At 42.9% G+C, this 22967-nt stretch overlaps 1 protein-coding gene and 1 pseudogene across 1 annotated transcript in view; both read right to left on the bottom strand.

The window, feature by feature from the left end:
* Positions 1-22967, bottom strand: part of LOC145415046 (uncharacterized) — a 1008740-nt gene that overhangs the window by 73041 nt on the left and 912732 nt on the right. The window contains exon 18 of the mRNA XM_080284461.1: positions 17628-17993. Coding sequence (XP_080140587.1) covers positions 17628-17993 — 366 coding nt within the window. The remainder of the gene's footprint in view (positions 1-17627; positions 17994-22967) is intronic.
* LOC145414869 (zinc finger MYM-type protein 1-like) lies at positions 5072-6487 on the bottom strand (annotated as a pseudogene).

Raw genomic sequence — 22967 nt, 5'->3', positions numbered from 1 at the left:
TCTATACATGCATACTTTCTATGAAAACCCTGGTTAAGACTGAGAATGGGCATGCCATTTGCGAGAGGTGATGCATGTATTGTGATCCAATCTGCACCACCACAAGGTGCACTTTTTGAAAAATTCACTTCTCTTAATACATAAATTTGAAACATCTGGGACTTCCTCACTGACAGATGAAATCCTTGATGCTAGTCTCGTGAATGTTCATGTGCTTGTTTACTAACATCTATTGCTGTAAGAATTATACATCGTGCAGGTCTCATGGAGTAGGTATGTGTTGTGCGAGGCTGGTTAGTAAAGTGTCTGTGGAGTGCAGTGCTCAAAAGCCATGCTGTGAGGAAGCATGTGACTTTGCAAAGAATTAGGTGTTCATTTATCTTCGATGGTGTGCTAAGCAGTGTCATGGGTTTGAATGGAAAAGGGTGTGATGGGTTCTTATCTGACTTAAGAAGTGATGAATGTTCCATGTTTCCAAGTGTTGGAAATGCTACAAAGTTGCATATGGGTAACCATTAATGTCTGTGAGTGTCTGGATGCTGTGTGGTTTTAAATATTTCAGAAGATGGTTGCTGATCCAATCCAGTAAAGTGCTTGTAGAGTTTTTTTATTTCTTGATACACCTCAGACCAGGAAGGGACAAACAGGTGGCAACCACGGACCAGAAAAAGGACATGGTTTGGATAGCGACATGGAATGTAAGAAGTGCGAATGATTAGGTGAAAGAGAGACTGTCCAGATGTTTGCGGATGCTAATGTGGACATACGTGGATTAACTACGACCAAATGAAGAGGTGCGAGTGTGAGAGAGTGGGAATATGGGTGGGGTATTTGTGTGGGAGCAGGTAAGAATGAAAGGGCAAATGAGGGTGTATGTATTGTTATGTGCAAGAGATGGAAGGAGAATATAAGACAGTATGGATTAGTTGGTTCAAGGATTGTGTGGGTAAGATTGAAAGCAGGATTATAAACATGGGTGATTATGTGTGTGTGTATGTGTGTGTATGTGCCAACACAAGACTGTGCACGTAGAGCGAAGAAGAGTTCTGGGCAAATGTGGAAGTATGCATGGAAAAGATTGAGAGGAATGAGAGAGTGTTTCTGATTGAAGATATGAATGGAAAAGTAGTGAATGTGAAGATGGATGAAGTAGTTGGTGAGTGGGATGTGCCTGCAGAAGTGGATGAAAATGGCAGTACTGTAGAGGACGTTTGTGTGGGGAGGGGGTTGGTGATAGCCAATATCCTCTTTCAGCACAAAATGATCCATAGGTATACATGGCAAGTGACATGAAGGGTGGGTAGTAAACTGAATGAATAGAAGGCAATGACTGATCTGGTCAACAACCAAAATGGTTCTCATATGTGAGTATGTGTCCCTGACTAATTTGATAGCACTGATTTCAAATCTGATATTCATTCTGCGCTATCAGACCAGGTTTCTTGAATATCAGACTGAAAATATATTCAATGTGGCATAACTTGTCTCAGCCTTGTAATATATACAGTACTGAGGCGCACACAGATAACACGAGACGCTACCCAAAAGCTCCAGTAATTTGAATATTGTAGGAAAATAAGTTACCTTACCTCCTAGTTCTCACTGTTGCCTTCGAAGCAGTCCCCTTGGGCATGTATACAGTGGTCCCAGTGTTTTTTCCATGAGTCCATGCATCCCTGGAAGGCTTCAGGCATGATGGTCTTGAGCACCTCCTGCGATTCTGTCTGGATCTCCTCAATCGAGTCAAATCGACACCCTTACAGTCGTAATTTCAGCTTGCGAAACAGGAAAAAGTCACAGGGGCCAAGCTCAGGTGAACAAGGTAGGTAGGGAATGACTACCATGTTAGTGGAAGCCAGGAACTGCCAGACAACAACTGATGTGTGGGCAGGGGCATTGTCATGATGCAGGACCCAATCCTTGTTCTTCCATTGTTCTGGACATTTGCGGCGGATGTTCTCCCTCAGACGCTGCAGAACTTCACAGTAAAACTTTCCGCTGACAGACTGACTGGGAGGGATGAATTCCTTGTGAAAAATCCCTTGGATATCAAAGAAAACAATCCACATTGACTTGACACTGCTGCGCCATCGGTCCGCCATTGCAAAACCGCAAAACCACCTTCGCACCACGTTACAACAGTACGTGTAGCTCAACAACACATCCACTCACAGGCGTGGCCAGGTCCACACTGATGCACAAGGGGTGCTGCTGACTCCTCCTACCAGCAAAAGGCAAAACTGCAAAGGATTGGCTCCCTCTGTTCAAATTACTGGAAATTTTGGGTAGCACCTCGTATTGTGATGATTTATGGTACAAAAAATATGGAAATCCAATGCACATTTTATTCGCAAAGTGATGAAGTTCAAAAAATACTTCTGCACTTTGCTTTTCCGTTTGTTCAACTGACTCTCTTCACGTTGTAGCATCCAGCTGCAATCACCCATCATGTTGGGACTGAATCGGACTTGATACCTGCTCTCCATTATAGCAATGTCTTGGTGAAACCTTTCACCGTGCTCATCACTGATGTCTCCGAGGTTATCTGGGAAGAAATCGAGGTGGGAGTGAAAGAAATGAATCTTCAAGGACATCCGTGAGCCCAAAGCTCGATAACTCTGAAACATGCCTGCCACAATTTCTTCGCAGTTGTCTGCATGATGGTTTCCAAGGTAGTTCTGTGCGGCATTCACAAATGATTCCCATGCTTCCCTCTCCAGCAGGTTTAATGCCTTGATGAAGTCATTATCATTAACCAGCATGCTGATCTGAGGACCATTCAAGATCCCTGCTTTCAACTTGGCTTTGGATACCACGCCACTGAGCTTCACAGACAAGTACTGAAACTCAGTACCTGTTTGATCCATGGCTTTTATGAAATTTTTTGCCAAGCCCAGCTTGAGATGCAGTGGAGGCAAGAACATGTTTTCTGGATCCACAAGGTGGTTTGTGAAGACAGCTGAACCTTCCGGGTGAATCTTTTAGTCTTGCCAGCCATTCTTTTCTTACATAGTGCTCGGCATAAACTCTACTGTTCCATAAGCAGAGAAAGCACATATGCTTTGTGTAACTGCTCTGAAGGCCCAGAAGTAGACTGATCACTTTGAGGTCCACACATATTTTCCACTGATGCTTCTCATACTCAACAGCAGAGAGCACAATCTTCATAGTTTCATAGCTCTCAGTCATCTTCTCCGTGTGTATTGGCACAAATGGAAGCCAATTCCTGCTGTGCAGGAGGACTGCTTTCAGAGTGTCTTTTCCTGAATCAATAAACAGCCTCCAATCAGCCAGCATGTATGGATCAGACTTGCAGAACTGTTGCATGAGAGACACTGCATCATTGCAGTAACAAAGGTTGTTTGCCACTCTGAAAAACGCAGACAGTTGTCTATGCCGATGACACGCCGTAATGATGCGCACTCCATCTTCCAGCAGGTTACGCTGCTTCAGTCGTGATCCCAGGAGCTCTGCCTTTTCTTTAGACAAATCAAGGTCCCTTATGAGATCATGAAGGGCTCCCTGGTTGAATGGTTTGGGCCTGCTGTTTCCTGAGTCGTCCTGGTAGTCATCATCTATGGGGCTATGAATGGAATCAGATTCGCTGCTTAGCTTGTGTTCAGCAAGTGGATTTGCAACTGGTAGTTCTGCATTGTGTGGCACTGGTCAGACTGCAGAAGTGATATTGGGGTACTGTACTGTGGCTCATGTCTTGACAGCTATTCTTCTGATCTTCATGAGACAGTGAGACAGAAGTAGCTGTTGTTGCTGTGGTCTTTGGGCTCTCGCCACATCAGTGGTACAGCGAATGGCAAACCGGAACTTCATTTTCCATTCTTGTCTTGGTTGCCCAACGGACATTTGACGTAGCTTTTGTAGTTCACTCGAACAGCCTTTGTGATGGTTTACTTGAAGCTTTCCGGGGTGAACGCTCCACAAATGTAACAAAAACGGTCAGGATTGTTTACACATTTACAGCATTCCATCTTTCACCTTTGTCAAAGTGATTGAGAATTTCTGCAAGAACAGAAGTGGAAACAATATATGTAACCTGCAACAAATATACAAATTTAATCAATGGAACTAAACAAACAAATGTATGAGTCATGTCCTGTCAGCAAGATACACCGATGTGTTGGTTTTCAAGAACTGGACCTGATACGTGCTTACTGATGCCATATTCAAGTTCAGCACCTTTGAGTACCGTAGAATCAGACCATTTGAATTCAGAACCATGAAGTAATTTTATTTTTGTTGACCATTTAAGTGTGTGTCAATGGCAGAATGAGAAGGTACGTAATGGATGCAAGAGCATACAAAGATTGGAGGAGCGGACTTTCGGACCACCTTGTGATGGTGGTGAAAGACAAGGTTCAAGCGTGATGGAGCAATAGAAGGAGGGAAGGACAAGAGGAAGTATTCCATACAATGAGGGTAGAAACATTGCAAGAGGATGAAAAAAAAAAAAAAAAAAAAAGGCAGAATATAGGAGAGAAGTGGAGGAGCAATTAAGTAAATATGATTTAGAGCAGATGGGGGAGGTGGAAGGTGCATGCAAAATATTCACAGAAGAAATATGTGCAGCATGTGAGGTGGTGTGTAGGGTGAAGAGAACACATAAGGGGATGCAAGGAACATCATGGTGGAATGATGTGGTGAGACAAGCTGTGGCGCAGAAGAAGAAAGCATATAGTGAGTGGATGGGGAGCAGAGGCATAGGGGAAGTTGAGAGATGGATGAGAGAGTTATATGTAGAGAGGATGAGAGACATGAAAAGATTAGTAAGAGACAGTAAGAAGAGAGCAGGTGAGGAACATGGAGGGAATATGAGCAGTGGCGGCTCGTGGAAAAATAGAATGGAGGGACTGCGTCACTGAATGCATCACAAAACAGTATAATAATAATAATAATAATACCGCAATTAAAGGAAATACAAGAGAATTAAAGAAAGAAATAGTTAAACGAAAGCCATTAATAAACATACCTTATACATACTGTAGGCAAGGAGGGGTCGTCATTGTCAGGTTGGTGGAGGTATGGATGGCTGATGTGGTGATTGGTGATGCTGATATTACTTGAAAATAAAATCAGTGCGTCGGCTCTTCGATGTAGAAAAATGGTTTATTACTTGGTCAATAAAATCCTTCATTTCTGTTATCACTGTATTTTCAATCGAAATCATTGCTAGAGCAGACAGTCTCTCATTCGCCATGGTACTGCGCAAAAAAGTTTTGATTCCCTTCAAAGTTGAAAAGCACCTTTCTGCTTCTGCCGTTGTCACTGGAGATGTTATTAAAATTTTCAGTAGCTTGACAGTTTCTGAAAATGTTGACTGTAAATGACTGTCATTCATGATCTCCAACAGGTCAATGAGGTTTTCTGATTTACATAAATCTTCTCTTGTGTACAGTACAGTGAGTTCGGTTCTCAGTTTGTCTTTTTCAAACATGAGATAGGCTGCAACTGCTTGTACAAGTGCATTACTATGGAAGTCTTTAGTATACACTGGAAAATTATTCACTAAAAGTAACTTGCTAGCTTCCAAATGACTGGTGAAGCTGAACCTCGCTCTGCATTGCAACAAAATTAAGTCACAAACCTCCTTTGCAGCATCTGATCTATCTGTATCAAATTTTCTTCTCTTTTGCGCAGGAGGTAACGCAAAAGCATCACATACATCTCTTAATTTCTGAACTGCAGAAGTGAAAGCTTTTAAAGAGGCATTAGCCTTAGCTGCACCAATATTTCTAGACTGAAAGTGAGAAAACTTGATGTCAACATGAGGCATTACTTTGGAGAAAATTTCCAGCCAAAACTCAAATTCAGGATCACTCAAAACTCTCTTAATACCAGCTGCTGCAGATCCAGTATCTCTTGAGTTGGATGCTTCCAGAATGCTGCAAAATTCAATTAATGCATCTTTCATTTCATGTACAGCATTGACTGTTCTGCTCTTGAAATTCCAATGTGTTGCAGATGGCCTTGGAATTTGATGGCCAGCAACATTCTCCAATGCAGCCATTCTTTGTGGAGATTTTGAAAAAAATGCTGGTATTGCTGACAAGCTGTTAAAAAATACTCAAACATTAGTATTCTGTGATGTTGCCTGTTCAAAAATCAAATTTAGTTGGTGTGCATAACAGTGGATAAAGTGAGCACTGGTATACACTTCTTTTACTATGGTTTGCACACCTGTTAACACCACTAAGAGCAGCTGCACCATCATAAGTCTGGGCAATGAGCTTGTGTGGAAAATCAGCAATTAAAATCAGGAGCTCTTTCAATAATACACTTGATACTGCTTCTCTGGTCTGATTAAGTTATAATATCCCCAGAATCTCTCAACAGGTTTCCCTTGTACCTCATACCTAAGAACAATTACCATCCGTGTTTTATCATAAATATCCGTTGTCTCATCACACATAACTGCCAAATATTCTGCATTCTCTACTTCTTCCTTGATCTTATTTTTGCAGATTTCTAACATAGATTCTAAAAGTCCATTCTGTACTGATTTTGATATTCCTTTAAACACCGTAGCATTACGTATATGAGCATCTAAGCTGGAATCTAAGCCACAAGCAAAATGAACTATGCCTCGACATACCCCTGGGTTTTTGGAACTAGTAGTTTCACCATGTCCTCTAAGAGGGAGTTCAAATTTTCCACAAAATTTTCCACAGTTTATGATTTTGGACAACACATCTCTGTTTTTTTCCACCTCTTCATTGTGTTTTGCAACCGAGAGCTTGTATGCTGAATCAATTTGAGCTGCAATGTTCACTTTACCCAACATTGATAAATCAATCACGTTATTCATGTGCTTGGCCGACTGCTCATGTTTCATTATTTTCTGAGGTAAATGCCTCAAGTCAGTCACACCACTTTTCGTCCATGGTGGGTCCCCACCAAACACTAAGCATGGAAAGCAAAATAAAGCATTTTTCTCGTCACAACCACAAAGCCATTCACACTTCTCATAAACACTGACGTTAAACTGGCGTGTATATTCTTTGCTCCTGCTTGTACTTCTCTGCTGAATGGATAAAACTGGTGTATGTCTTCCTTTTGCTTTTATTTCGATCTTTTCATTTAATGTCAGCTGCGAAAAGTTGATACTTTGTAAATACTTCACTGAGTTCACCCTACTTTCCATTGTCATTGTTTGTCAGAGGGTAATTAAACTTATAAAGTATTCACAGCAATTTACGCATCACCACCAACACGTGACGCCACCCACACTCAACGTAAGCATGAGGGCTGCACCGGTTGCAGCTCGACGTTGCTCAATGTAGCGACAATAAATCCTACACTATCGTACAGCACGAAATCTCCATTTTTGTCTCGTTTTAATAAAAATATTCAAAATTCAGTTATAAATATATTGAAAATAACATCTAAAGACTTTCTATTATGACATATTTGTTAGTGGCTTATTATTCTGGTGTGAGGTTGACGGAATCATACACCTGGCAGTGAGTTGTCTGGGGGGACTGCAGCTCAGCAGCTCCTATGGGCGAGCCGCCACTGAATATGAGTGTACAGTAAAGTGGAGGGAATTTAAGAAAATGTTCTGGATGGAAGTAAAGAAAGTCAGGCAGGGTGATAGAGAAGTTAGTAGAGGAGTGAAAGATAAAAACGGCAAATTGATAGTGGAGACGGGAAAAATAGCGAGCAGATGGAGAGAACACTATAAGGAATTGTTAAAAATACAGAATGAAAGTAATGCAAATATATGTGGCTGGGGAATGGCTGGGAGAAGAAGGGAGGTGAGAAGGGAGGAAGAGATCAGTAGGATGGAAGTAGTGGAAGCAATAAAAAAGTCAAAATGGGGAAAGCCCAACAGAATGATGGAGTGTGAGGCGAAATGGTTAAGTATGGGGAAGAGTTAGCAGTTGAATGGACATGGAAGAGGTGCAGATTGGCCTGGGAGGATGATATAGTCCCAGAGGATTGGAAATCAGGTATAATTATTCCTTTGTACAAAAAAAAAGGGGAAAAAGAAGTGTGTGGTAATCATAGAAGAATCTGTCTTCATAGTGTAATCGTTTTCGTTTTTAAAGGCTCCAACATGCTTGCATGTGTCGGCCTTGGTCACCTAATGGCGGCTCTCCATGCTGCACGATCCATTGCAGCCTCCCTGTTCAGTCCCTTAACCCTAAGGTCACACTTAATGACCTCGTCCCATGTCTTTCTCGGTCTACCCCTCATAACCCCACCCCCAATATTAACACTTCTCACTTTCCTCACCCAACTATCATCCCCTATCCTCTCCACATATCCAAACCACCTCAATCTACCTCTCCTCATCACAACACCAATACACTCCAGTCCCATCCTACCTCTCAACTCTTCCATTGTAAACCCAGCCCCTCCAGGCCTTGGACGCAGGGACGCACTGCACATCCACCTAATCATTGTCATTTCTGTACGTCTGAGCCGGCGAATGTCTTCCTCCTTCACTGCCCAGGTCTCACTGCCATACAGCATTACACTCCTAACACACGCTGCATACAAAGACCCCTTAGCACGTAGGGAGAGCCCCCTCAATGTCAGGAGAGGCAAGAGCTCCCTGAACTTCTTCCAACCACTTCTCACCCTAGCCACAGAGCTAGCTCCAGCCCCACCTCCAGCACACAACATGTCTCCTAAATAACAAAACTCTTCCACACACTCAAGAGATTCACCAGCAAGTTCAATTCTTTCACGTCTGACGATCTCCACCTGCTCACCCCGGCACGCCGTACACATAAAATCAGCATTATCTCGCAGTCTACCTCTGATACCACTACATCTCTTATGCACCCATTTATCACACACACCGCACAAGATGGAATTACTTCCCACGCCCTTGTGGCAAACTACACATGGCCACTCTCCCTCGTCTTTGACAGTACCGCCACCAACCCTAGATATCATCACTTTTGTTTTATCTGCATTTACCCTTAAACCCTTTTGCCCCATACCATCTCTCCACTTCCTAAACCTTTCCTCCGCCTCCCTTTTATTCTCTGCAATCAACACCAAATCATCAGCATACAACAATTCCCACGGGAGTCCGTTTCTAAAGTCACATGAAAGGGCTTCAAGTACCATGATAAACAACATGGGACTCAAGACTGACCCCTGATGCACACCAACATTCACGGAAAACTCATCACTCAAATCTCCATTCACTCTCACCTGGGTGTGAACACCCACATACATGGCCATAACCACCCTAACCAGCCACTCCTCCAAGCCAAGCTTTCTCATTGCCCACTTCACCACCTCTCTAGGGACTCTGTCAAAGGCCTTTTCCAAATCAACAAAAACAAAATAAAGATCCCTTCTCCTACCAATATATTTTTCCAGAAGCTGTCGAACAATGAATATGGCATCAGTGGTCCCCCTACCTGGGATAAACCCAAACTGCATCTCATCAATATTCACTCTTTCTCTAATCATACCTTCTAAAACTCTCTCCATTACCTTCATTATCTGATCTAAAAAGCTTTATACCTCTATAATTCCCCTCTTTTCCAGGGCATCACCCTTCCCTTTATACACATTTACAATTACACTCTTCAGCCAATCATCTGGGACAACACACTCATAAATAATCCTATTTATCAGGTCAGTGACTAAACTCACCCCTATATCGCCTGAGGCCTTCAACATTTCGGCAGTCAACCCAGACACACCTGCTGCCTTCCCCACCCTCATCCTGCCTATTGCCTCACTCACAGTAGCAGTATCAATCAAAGGCCAAGGGCCAGACACTGGATCTGCTGGCTCCAAACCTTCCCTGTCCCAGTCAAACTCCTCATTCAACAACCGGTTATAATGCTCTCTCCATGCATCTTTAATATCCTCACTGTTCACCACTACCCTTCCTTCATCATTCTTCACACACTGCTCACCTATGATATCCCGATTATCCCTCTTCACCTGACCTGCCACCCTAAATATATTTTTCCTTTCCCCATGATTTAGGTTATCAAGTAATTGTCTCTGTGACTCAGACTTTGCCCCTGTATACCTCTCTCCTAGCCCTACGCTTGGCAGCCAAATATTCCTCTTTGCTACCACCCTTCTTCCATTCCCGGAAAAGCCTTCTTTTCTCCTTAATTGCAGCTTCTACACCCTCATCCCACCACCAAGTTACTTTATGTCTTGGTGGTCCTCTTGTCCAGCCGCATGTTACATCAGTAACTCTCAAGAAATTGTTCTTGAGGGCTCTGTACTGTTCATTAACGCCTCTGTCTACAGCTCCCTGTTCAGCCACCACTCTCCTCAACTCGCTATAGAAGGCATCCCTTACTACTTGGTTTTTCAGCTTCCATATTTTCCTCCTAGGTACATAAGTCCTCTTTTTCATCATTTGTTCTTTAAGCACCATATCACAAATCAGTAGTTTGTGCTGCTGCACACACTCCTCACTTCCTATAACTTTAACATCCCTCACTAACCTCCTATCGGCCCTCCTAACCAGAAAATAATCTATCTGACTGCTATTTCCCCCAGATTCATACGTAATTAACCTACTGTCTCTTTTCCTAAAATATGTGTTGCACACAATCATGTCCGTTGCCTCCCCAAACTCGAGTATCCTTTCCCCTTCTGCATTCCTTAGACCATATGCACAGCCCCCATGCACTCCTTCATAACCTTGGGCTGCTTCACCTACATGACCATTATGTCTTCATAGTGTAATACGAAAAGTATATGGCAGAATATCTATTGACAAAGTTAGGGAAATAACTGAGGAATTAGCTGGAGAATAACAGAGAGATTGCAGGAGGGGAAGAGGTTGTGTAGACCAGATATTCATCCTTAGGTCTTTGGCAGAAAGTTTCTAGAGAAATGAAGGAAGTTGTATCCGGCCTTCATGGAACTGGAGAAAGCATATGACAAGGAGGATAGACAAGGAATGTGGAAAACATTAGGAATATATGGAGTAAATTGGAAGTTGTTGAATGCCGTGAAGAGTATGTATGAGGGGGCTAAGGCTGCAGTGCATGTGGATAGAGAACTGAGTGAATTTTCTATCTGAATGCTGGATTGAAACAGGGATGTGTCATGTCCCCATGGATGTTTAATCTGTAGACGGATGGAGTTATAAAAGTGGTACAAGGTAGGACAGTGGACACTGGAGCAGCCCCAGTGAGAAAGGTAGCATTTGGAAATTTCCTGTATTGTAGTCTACAGATGATACTGCATTGTTAAATGATGACAAACAGGAACTGCATGGCCTCATGAATGAGTTTGGAGAGTGTGTAAGAAACGGATCTAAAGGTGAATGTAAGAAGGAGTAAAGTTATGGTCTTTGAGACAAATGAAGTCACTGAATATACAGTGAGGTTGGATGATGAGGAAATGGAAACTGTGATTGCTTTACGTACTTGGGAGTGTGATAAGTAAAGATGGACATTTGGAGGAAGAAGTGCTAGAAAGGGTGCAACAAAGAAGAAAGGTTGCTGGTTCTTTGAAAGCAGTGATAAGAAATAGGGAAGTAGGCATGGAAGTAAAAAAGAAAAAGCCACTGCATGACAGTATTGTGATTCCACCTCTAACATACGGAAGTGAAGCTTGAACCTTGTTGGAGGGACACAAGTCAAGAACGAGAGCAGTGGAAGTGAGTTATCTGAGAGGAGCACGTGGAGTTACATGGACAGACTGACTGGCAAATGAGGTGAAGGAGTGTTGTGGTGTGGATGTGACAGAAAGTATTAGGAAAAATACACTGAGGTGGTTTGGCCAAGAGGAGAGGACGGAGTGTGAGAAACTAACGAGTAAAATGTATGTGAGAGGTGGAAGGGGGGAGAGGGAGGGGGAGGATAAGGACGAGATGGAGGGATGGAGTGAAGTGGTATATGACAGTGGGGTGTGTAAGCTTGGGGGAGGGCAATGAAATGGCAGGGGACAGGGCGACATGGAGGCAATTTGTTTGTGGCCACCCCTTACAGGATTGAGGCATCTGACAATAGACAGACAGACAGTGATGTGTCTATTCTGGAGTAATGGGGGTTGTGTTGTTGTTAACTGGAAAGGGCTGCCAATGTAGAGAAGACTGTTTTCCAGACTCACTGTGTGTTAGCATACGACAGTGGTTCTTGAACAATTTCTGCCCCAATACCCCCAGGCTATACTCTAAGTCAACCTGATACCACCTCTCTAATACTGCTATTCCTTTCACTTTCAATTTCCTGTATAAAGGGAAAAAAAAAAAAAAGAGTGGCAAAGAACAAACAGATGAATTCTATGCATATTATTTTTTTTTTTCAACAAAATAACATTCATGCACAAATTACATAATTTTTTTTTCCCCTTTTTCAGGATGCCTCTCTGGATACATTCGAGCACCCATTTCAATACTCCCGGGGGGTATCAAAGCACTACTTTAATAACACCTGGTTTATGGGTAGCTTATGTTTGTGTAGTGGTTTACAGGTATGTCTGCTTCTTCCTTTTAACCCCACTGCACTAATTCTTATCAACCTGATTACCTTCCCTGAGTCATTGTTTCAGGACTTTTTAAAAAATATTAAGTTAAATTTTTATCATCAGATTATGTGTTTCTGCGCCCAAATTCTTCATCGCTCTCACCTTTCTGTAATTTACACCTCTTAAGTGGGTGTGAGGGTGGCGATAATTCATCAGCACCGTGGAAGGCAGATGGACACGAATCTGCCATTGCTGGGCTACAAATGAGAACTGAATTACTAAGTATGCAGTATTTGGCAACTGCAGTATGGCATCACTTGGTAACACCTCTAATGGTGAAGAGGGAGAGTCAACATTCCCATGGAAACCACTGATGCTTCCTCGTGCTTGAAATTATGGCACCAAGATCCATCGACTCATATGAGGAGATCAGCACAGCCAGGGGTGGCCTTCATATCGCCTCACATGAGACAATGAGCACGGCAGGTGTTACGAAGGAATGACAGGTGTAGTAATAGTAGTAGCTGTTCCCTAGGAAATCTAGCCAAACAGCCTTGAGTCCCTAGGAAAGGCCAAGGGCTAAACACCGGGTCTGCTGCCTCCAAACCGTCCCCGTTCCAGTCAAATTCTTCATTCTACAACCAGTTATAATGCTCTCTCCAGGCATCTTAATATCCCCACTGTTCAGCACTATCTTTTCTTCGTCATTCTTCACACACTGCCCACCTACGATATCCCTTTTCTCCCTCTTTTGATTTGCCGCCTTAAACACCATATTCTTCTTCATCATCATCAGGACCTCCTTTCCCACCTTAGGGCAGGGTGAGGAGTAGCAATGTCCAGACAGGCCAAATTTGCCCAATCCAATGGGCCACCCTTCCATTCACTCATAATTCAAGCTCCCGGAATCCTGGCTCTATCTGATACACCAAAAACATTCACCGCGTACTGTAGCTTCACATAAACGTATCCGATAGAGTCAATCCAGATGCTGTTATGTTAAAAAGGGGTGCCAAATACTTGATCAATTGCTTCTCCTCACAATATTCATCCAGCCAGCTCGATCTCTTGTCAGTCCTCTACCCTCACCAACTTTCACACCTCTCTTAATCACACACTCAACCACCATATCCCTCCACCTTCTCCTTGGCCAAGCTTGCCTCCTCCCTCCTTCAAATTCACTCAGATATAACTTTTTCATCCCTTTATTGTTATCCATTCTCTCCACTTGACCATACCATCTCAGTACACTTTCTTGGATTCTGGTGTCCACCGACTCCCTCACTCCACATCTTTCATGAATCACATTATTTCACATCCTATCCACCCTCTGTACAGTACATACATTCCTCAGCAGTCCCATCTCCACTGCTCTCACTCTTGACTTTTCATTTTCATGCCACACCATAGTCTTACATCCATATGTTAAAGTTGGCATTAGCACTCCTTCATGTAAGCCTCATGCAGCTGCAACACTCAAGCCTCTGTTTCTTATCAAAGCCTTCATTGCACCAGCTACTTTCCTTCCTTGTGCCACTCTCTTTTCCACTTCTTTAACACATTTTCCTCTCTTTTCTATCACTGTACCCAGGTATTAAACTCTCTCACCATTTTCAGTCTCTCTCCATTCACTGTAACATCACACTGGGAGTAACCTTCTTTCTTAATAACCATCACTTTACTTTTTTCTACATTTACTCTCAAAGCACGATGCTCACAGACAACAGCAAAACTCTGCGCTAGTCTATCAATTTCTTGTCTGGTATTTGCAAGCAGTACTGCACCATCAGCATATGACAAATATGAGATACAGAATTACATCCAACACCATTCATTACCAACGTCATCCCCCTCTTCATTACACGTGTTTTTGCTTCTCTCATGGCTACATGGGAACGGGGATCGTGTTGAAAGAAGCCTCATTGATTATGTGCTCACAGAGGCCGATGCTGGGAATGGTTGCTGATATAAGGGCCATGAGAGGACGATGTGGAAGTCTGTCAGAGCATATGACTATGGTATGCAAGATCAAGCTGAGAGGAGTGAAGTGGACAAGGAGAGAGAGGAGCAGTCAGGGAGAAAAACAGAAAATCGAGAAGCTGAAGATAGAGGAAATGGCAAATGAATACAGGACCAAAGTAGGAGAGGAGTTAGAATCAGTGAATTGGAATTAAATGGATGTGCACAGCCTGTGGAATGCATATAGGGATTGCTCAGTTAGGAATGCTAAAGCGGTGTGTGATGTGGCAAGAGTAACAACAAAGAAGAAAGGTACGGCACGATGGGATGAAGAGGTTAAGAGGGCAGTGGAGGAAAAGAGGAAGAAGTGGCTAGAGTGATAACAGAACAGGAGTTCAACTGATATAAGAACTGAATATATTAAGAGCAAGAAGCATGTTAAGAGACTAGTGAAGAGGAAAAAGAAGGAGGTAAATGATGATCAAGGAAGAAAAATGAATGCAAATTTCTCTGGAAATAGGAAGTTATTTTGGAAAAAGGAGCAGAAATGTACAAGTAGCAGCAGAAAGAAATGTGAAAGTGTGAAGGATGTAAGCAGCTGATTATTACACTCGCACAGGTCAAGAATGCTGTGAACCGGTTGAAAAATGGGAAAGCAGCTGGGGTTGATGAGGTGTATGCAGAGATGATTAGCTGTAGTGGAAAGAGCAGAATGAAGTGCTTGTTGGAAATATGTGAGAAGGCATGGATGAGTGAAACTGTGCCAGCAGAGTGGAAGAAGGTTGTGATCGTACCCCTGTACAAAAATAAAGGTGAGTGAAGTAAATGCAAGAATTCTTGTGGCATAAGATTACTGAGTGTGGTAGGGAAGGTATATGAAAGAATTATTATAGAGAAAGTAAGAGAGATATCAGAAGTCCTAGTGAGTTATGAACAGGATGGCTTTAGGAGTGGCAGAGGCTCTGTGGATCAAATATTTGCAGTGAGACAGATAGTGGAGAGGGCTTGTAAGAAGGACTATAAGGCATTCATGGATCTGGAAAAAGCATACAACAAAGTAGACAGAGAAGGATTGTGGAAGGTTCTGTGCATGTGTGGTGCAGATGATAAGCTGCTAGGTGGTGTCAAGAGTTTTTATGAGGGTAGTGAAGCATGTGTAAGGGTAAATGGGCATCTAAGTGAAAGGTTCACGATCGGTGTGGGCGTGCATTAAGGCTGTGTGATATCCCCATGGTTGTTCATTATATACAGTCTTTCTTTCCACACTATTTAGGTTATCTAGTAAGTCTCTGGGACTCAGATTTTGTCCTGTAAACTGCTTTTCTAGCCCTATGCTTGGAAGCCAGGTTTTACTCTTTGTTCCCATCCCTTTTCCATTCCCGGAAAAGCCTTCTTTTCTCCTTAACTGTAGCTTCTACACCCCCATCCCACCACCAAGTTCTTTTATGTCTTGGAGGGGTCCTTGTCCATCCACACACTGAATCAGTAACTCTCAGGGGATTGTTCTTGACAACTCTGTACTGTCCAAATAATTTATATTCTTTCATCATATATCATAAATTACATTCGTTCATCATCTAATCCAAAGTTTCTCCAAGGGAAGCATAGGAGCCCGAGGTTAGGCAAGCAGGTCTTGACATTTGAGAGTAACCTGCCTCATTCATCCCCAAATGGCACTGAGAGAGCCATAAACCCAACCATCCCTTGGACACAAACCTGCATGGGCTGAATCAGACTGGAGTGCCTTAATTGCCCACTAAACCACCACGTGCCATAATTTGGTTTTATGGTTGCCATCCAGCATATATGGTTTCCTGGTGTACAGCAAACCACTTGGCTTGTCACGCAGTGTAGGGTCACCCGTAGACAGAAGGAAGAGGAAAGAATGAAGAAACACAGAAGAGGAAGGATGGAAAGAAGGATGGAAGAGGAGAAAGGGCAGGCTCCCAAGAGCAGCACTACATCGAGTGAGTGGATGGTATGCGACCCCACCAACCAATCATACACTGTATAAATAAAAATAATTCCTTTTTCCTCTTTCATACTGTTTCCTTTATATCTAAACCACTCTCATCCTTTCTACCACACCACCCATGAACTCCACTCATATCCCTGCACCACACTTATCTCAAATGTGAAAGATTTGATGATCCAAGCTTTGAAACTCAGTGAGTTCGGACCTCGCACAAAGAGAATACTGGCAACACTAGATGTTAAAGCTGGAAACTTGCCTAACTGTACCTTAGCTTTTCAGCAAAGTTTCTTTCTGTACCTAGATGTCCAAGGCAATAAGCAACCAAACACAAGTGACTTGGGAACTGAAAACAATTATTTTTATCCATCCATCCATCATCCACTCCTATGTTGCTCTATGAAGAGCGTAGGAGCCCGGGGCTAGGCAAGTTGGTCCTGACATTTAATATGACAGTGACCAGCCTCAATCATCTCTGAGTGGCAATACATGAGCAATAAACCCCAAACACCCCTTGGATATAAACCTTCACCAGATCAGTCCGAATGGAGCACCGTAATTACCCACTATACCACCAGGCGTCATAATTTGGTTATATGGTTACCACCCAGTGTAGTAAATAGCTTCCTGGTGTACAGGAAACTTTTTGGCTTGTCACTTAGTGTAAAGTCACCCACAGGCAGAAGGATGGGGAAAGAATGAAGGAAAGAAAGATGGAAGAGAGAGCGTAAAGTCACCCGTAGGCAGAAGGACGAGGAAAGAATGAAGGAATGAAAGACAGAAGAGGATGAAAGAAGTGAAGAATGGAGGAGAAGAAAGGGCAGACACCCGAGAGCAGCACTTCTTCGAGTGAGTGGATGGTGAGTGCCCCAACCTAACAGAATAAGTAAATAGGCAAAAAATAATGTATGTACCACATAAAACTGTCACTTAAAATCCATAGCATGAGTAACAATGTGTTGTTGCTGTACCTCTTACTCACTTGCACATCTGTTACTGACAATATAACTACTGCCTGCATTCACTTAAGGCTCTTTCAAGACAGCTATCAATGCAGTGTGGAAGATAATTAAAAGAAAAAGAAGATGGGTAAAAAATGAAATCAGGAAAGGAAATGGAGTTACTGATGGTCAGTAACAAGAGTGTTCATGCATTTGTTACATGTGAAATGCTGAAAAACTCTGGACTTTGCAGAACAAATACCATTTGAGCTCAGTAACTGACAGTTGTGAATGACAGTATTGACAGGGATTTAGCAAGAATTACTAACCTGCGAAGGAGTCCTTTGTAGAATGGTCTGGTGAAGAATGCATCAAGAAGATACTGGTGGACAAGAGCAAGACCAAGCACCCTTCCACAGAACCGAAACCACTCATGGTAGTTATCCACAAATGCTGACATGGGTGAGATCTGCACTGTGTAAGTGTCATTAGCCGAGTACTCAAACAGACCATAGTAGGGGTTGAAGAGCTCTCGGGAAAGCAGGAAGAAGAATTCCCTGGAAGGCCCACCATAGTCAAGGCCTTCTTCTCCATAAAAAGTGATGTAGAGTTTAGCTTTCTGCAGGTCTTTCTTACTAGCACCCATCACTTTGTTAAAGGCATCCTCCAGAAGGTGATCCCGTCGAATGTTCAATCTGTTAACATAAGCAGTCAGTATTAGAAGTTAAGGTCCCACTCTTAGGTAAAGTTGGGTCTCAACATTCACATAATTTTGGTGCAGAAAATGGTGAGCATATCAAGAATTTGTGGGTGCTGCATCATAAAACACAGGTAAAATGGCCATTATGGTTCTGGCCTCCTGACCCAAGTCCATCTTTAAACTTCTAACCAAATTAACTGCCCTAACCTTACTTAACAAACATAAACTACACTACCTCTCTATCTATCTGTCTATTGTCAGATGTCTTAATCCCAAAAGAGGTGGCCACAAACAAATCGCCTCCATGTCGTCCTGTCCCCCACCATTTCACTGCCCTGCTCCCAGCTCACATCCCCTCTCTCATATACCTCTCCACTCCATCCCTCCATCTCATCTTTGGTCTCCCCCTCTCCACTTCACTCACATACACTCTCCTCATGTCTTTCACTCTCCATCCTCTCCACATGGCCAAACCACCTCAGTGTGTGTCTCCTAATCCTTCTTATCACATCCACATCCACACCACAACGCTCCTTCACATTCTAATTTGTCAGTCTGTCTGTCCATGTGACTCCACAGGCTCCTCTCAAATAACTCACATCCACTGCCCTCACTCTTGACTTGTGTCCTTCCAACAGAGTCCAAGCTTCACTTCCGTACGTTACAGTTGGTATCACAGTACTGTCATGCAGTGGCTTTTTCACTTCCATGTTCACTTCCCTGTTTCTTATCACTGCTTTCAAAGAACCAGCGAACTTTCTTCCTTGTTCTACCCTTTCAAGTACTTCACCCCCAAACTTCCATCCTTACTCATCATACTACCCAAGTACTTAAAGGCACTAACATTTTCCATTTCCTCCTCATCCAACCTCACTGTACATTCACTGACTTCACTTCTCTCGAAGATCATAACTTCACTCTTCCCTACATTCACCTTTAGATTTTGTTTCTTACACACTCTCCCAGACTCATTCACCAGGCCTTGCAGCTCCCCTCTGTCTTCAGTTAACAACACAGTTTCATCTGCAAACAACAGTACAGGGAATTTCAAAACACTGCCCTCTCTCATTAGAGCCACTCCAACATCCACTGCCCAACCTTGTATCTCTTTTATAATCACATCCATATATGGACTGAACAACCAGAGAGACATTACACATCCCTGTTTCAGTCCATCATTCACGCAGAAAAATCCAATCAGATCATTATCCACACGCACTGCAGCCTTAGCACCCTCATACATACTCTTCACAGAATTCAGCAACTTCTCGTCTACTCCATATATTCTCAATACTTTCCACAATCCTTGCCTATCCACCCTGTCATATGGTTTCTCCAAATCCATGAGGACTGAATACAACTTCTTTCCCTTCTCTAGACACTTTTCCATTGAGAATGAATATCTGATCTACACAATCTCTTCCCTCCCTAAAACCTCCCTGTTCTTCTCTAAATAATTCCTCTGTTATCTCCCTAACTCTGTCAGTAAGTATCCTACCATATACTTTTCCTATTACACTAAGAAGACACATGCCCCTGTGATTCCCTTTTTCCTTTTTACAAAGGAATAATTATACCCGACTTCCCCTCCTCCGGGACTCCACCTTCCTCCCAGGCCAATCTGCACATCTTCCACATCCATTCTATTACTATCTCTCCCCCATGCTTCGGCATTTCCCCACACACTCCATCAATTCCTGGGGCTTTCCCCATTTTGACTTTCTTCATTGCTTCCACAACTTCCATCCTATTGATTTCTTCCTCTCTTTTCACATCCCTCTGTCTCCTAGCCATTGCCCAGCCAATTATTCTCGCATTACTTTAATTCTCTATGTTCAACAATTCCTTAAAGTTTTCTTTCCATCTGCTCATTTATTCTCCTTTCTCCACTAGTAATCTACCCATTTTTATCTTTCACTACCCTACTAACTTCTTTGCCACCCTATCTAACTCTCTTTACTCTTTCCAGAACATTTTCTTACATTCCATCCACTTTACACTCAAATTCCTTCCAAATTCCTCCTCTACTCTCTTCTTACTCTCTCTTACTAATCTTTTTACCTCTCATCCTCTCTACATATAACTCTCTCTTCTGTCTCTCCACTTCTTCCATGTCGCTGTTTCTCATCCACTCACTATATGCCTTCTTCTTTTGTGCCACTTCCTGTCTCACCTCTTCTTTCCATCATGCTGTTCCTTGCACCCCCTTTCATCTTCTCTCCACCTCACACACCACCTCACATGCTGCACAGATTTCTTCTGTGAATACCTTGCACACATCTTCCACATCCCCCATCTGCTCCAGTCCATATTTACCCAATCGCTCCTCCACTTCTCTCTAATATTCTGCATTTTTCTCATCCTCTTGTAACCTTTCCACCTTCCTTGCATATACTACCTCTTCCCATTCTTTCCTTCTTCTATTTCACTTGGACCTTGATTCTCACCACCACCAAGTGGTGGTCAGAAAGTCCACTCCCCCAACCTCTATATGCTTTTGCATCCATTACACACCTTCACATCCTTTCATCCACACATACATAATCAATCATTGCCTTCCGTTCATTCAGTTCACCGCTCACCTTTCTCATCACTCGCCACGTATACCTATGGATCATTTTGTGCCTGAAGAGGGTACTGGCTATTACCAATCCCCTCCTGACACAAATGTTCTCTAAAGCACTGCCATTCTCATCTATCTCAGCAGGCACACCCCACTCACCAACTACTCCATCCACCTTCAAATTCCCTACTTAACATTCATATTGCCAATCAGAAACACTCATTCCTTTCAGACTTTTCCAAGCACGCTTCCACATTTGTCCAGAACTCTTCTCTCACTCTGCTTGCATGAGCTTGTGTTGGTGCATACAGGCACTCAATTGCCCACCTTTGTAGTCCAACTTTCAATCTTACGCACACAATCCTTGGGCCAACTGATCCATACTCTCTTATGTTCTCCTTCCGTCTGTTACTCACAACAATACAGATTCCTTCTTTTGCCCTCTCATTCTCACCTACTCCCACACATATACCCCATCCATACACCCATTCTCTCACACTCTCACCTCACCATTCAGTTTCAGTTAATCCACATACATCCACTTTCGCACCCTTGAGCACCTGTATGCTCTCTCTCTCTTTCACCTCATCATTTGCACCCTCTACATTCCACGTCGCAATCCGAATCAAGTCCTTTGTTCGGTCCTTAGTCGTCACCTTTTGGTCAGTCCTGGTCCGAGGTTTCTTGTTCCTATTTTTAGTTAGTTATTTCCAGGGGGGAGGGGGGGGCACTAACCCTCCACCAAACCACTTGTTGCCACATAGGGAACACGTGTTGGTTGGTTATAAGGTTATCACCCAACGTTGTAAATGCTTTCCTGGTTTACAGGAAAGCATTTGGCTTGCCACTCAATGCAGAGCTACCATAAGAACAGAGTACCACTACACTAAGTGGGTGAATGATGGGCACCCCCACCCACCACTATACACATACCTAAAAATTCACACATTCTTTGCTTCTCAGATACTATCTAAAAGAACTTTATGATCTTTAAATCACTCTAAGCATACACTCAGCAGACTCCATGTTCATGCTGCTACACTTCATGCTCATATATTCAGTCAGTTAGCAGTGTTTAACTCTTAAACAGGTCTACTTTCCAGTTTTCCATCGTATGGGACAGATTATTTTGGAAAAAATGAAGTGTTATGAAATCATGCATAAATGGATCAGAATACCTGAAAAAACAAAGAATTTGATGTTACTCTCTTCAAATTGCGCACAGGCCGGGTGGTGGTGAGAGGTGAATGAGAGGGGTGATGGTGCATCAAGGTCACTCTCAGTGGCATGCGACTGAGAGCAAGTGGGCAGAGTCTCGTTCTCTGCTCTTATTTGTAACAGCAGCCTAAAATATATTATTTTTACATTATGTACACTGTTCTATGTCTTTGTGGTGCACTTTGAACACTACACACCATGTTATATGTAAAATTTTTCTTATCTTACGCCTCTTCAGTTATAATCTTACGTATGTAAAAATTATGTACAACTGTATAATTGTTCACACTAATATGTCTTCAGTGTGTGGTATTCTGTAAAGCAATTGATACAGAGACCCACACCACACTCAGGGCACCACGTAGTCACTTCTCTGTGTTTCCCTGGGCGTCTCGCTGAATTCTTGCACACAACACACCTCTGTTGTGTACGGCCTCTTGCATCAACTGGAAGTGACTCAAGGTGGTGTCGTGAGATATATTCACGTCCTAGCAGGCACTGTTGCCATATCTCCCATTTGTTTCATATACTAGGCCCACAGAATAGGAATGCTTTTCAGAACGTCAACTGCCATTTCCTTAGCAGACGTTCGGGAACTAGACCACCCTTTAAGGGTTAAGCACAGGTGTTGGCACATCCTCAAGTGAGAAGTTTTTCATTTGCTTCGAAAGTAACTTTACCACTAATCTTGAGCAAATATCTGTGACTATGTTAATGGTGGAAATTCTGATACTGCCATGAAAGTTAAGCTCACAGATGTAACAGTATCCAAATACAGCAATGATAGCCAACTATACACAATAAAATCATCATAATACCTATTAATACAACATGCAGTAACTTCACTAAGATGAGATAACCCCTTCAGGGGAAAGATTTTTTTTTTTCTGCCCTTGAGGAGTAAACCCTCAGTGTTTTCTATACAGTATACGCATAACCAGACACTGTAATCCTGTAAGGGGTGGCAACAAAGTTTCCATGTCACTTTGTCTACTGACATTTGGCTGCCCTCCAATCAACTCACACCACCCCCTCACATATATTTTTCCACTCCATCCCTCCATCTTATCCTTGGTCTCTCCTTCTCCCATTCCCCCTCTACCTCAGTCACATACAGTCTTCTAGTCAGTCTCTCAGACTCCATACTCCATCCTCTCCACATGGCCAAACCATCTCAGAGTGTATCTC

The sequence above is a fragment of the Coenobita brevimanus genome, chromosome 101, assembly GCF_032717465.1.
Source record: "Coenobita brevimanus isolate Jiangsu-jjx chromosome 101, ASM3271746v2, whole genome shotgun sequence".
Lineage (NCBI taxonomy): Eukaryota > Metazoa > Arthropoda > Malacostraca > Decapoda > Coenobitidae > Coenobita > Coenobita brevimanus.
Note: the sequence above shows the minus strand (reverse complement) of the source record. Positions and strands in the feature narration are given on the sequence as shown.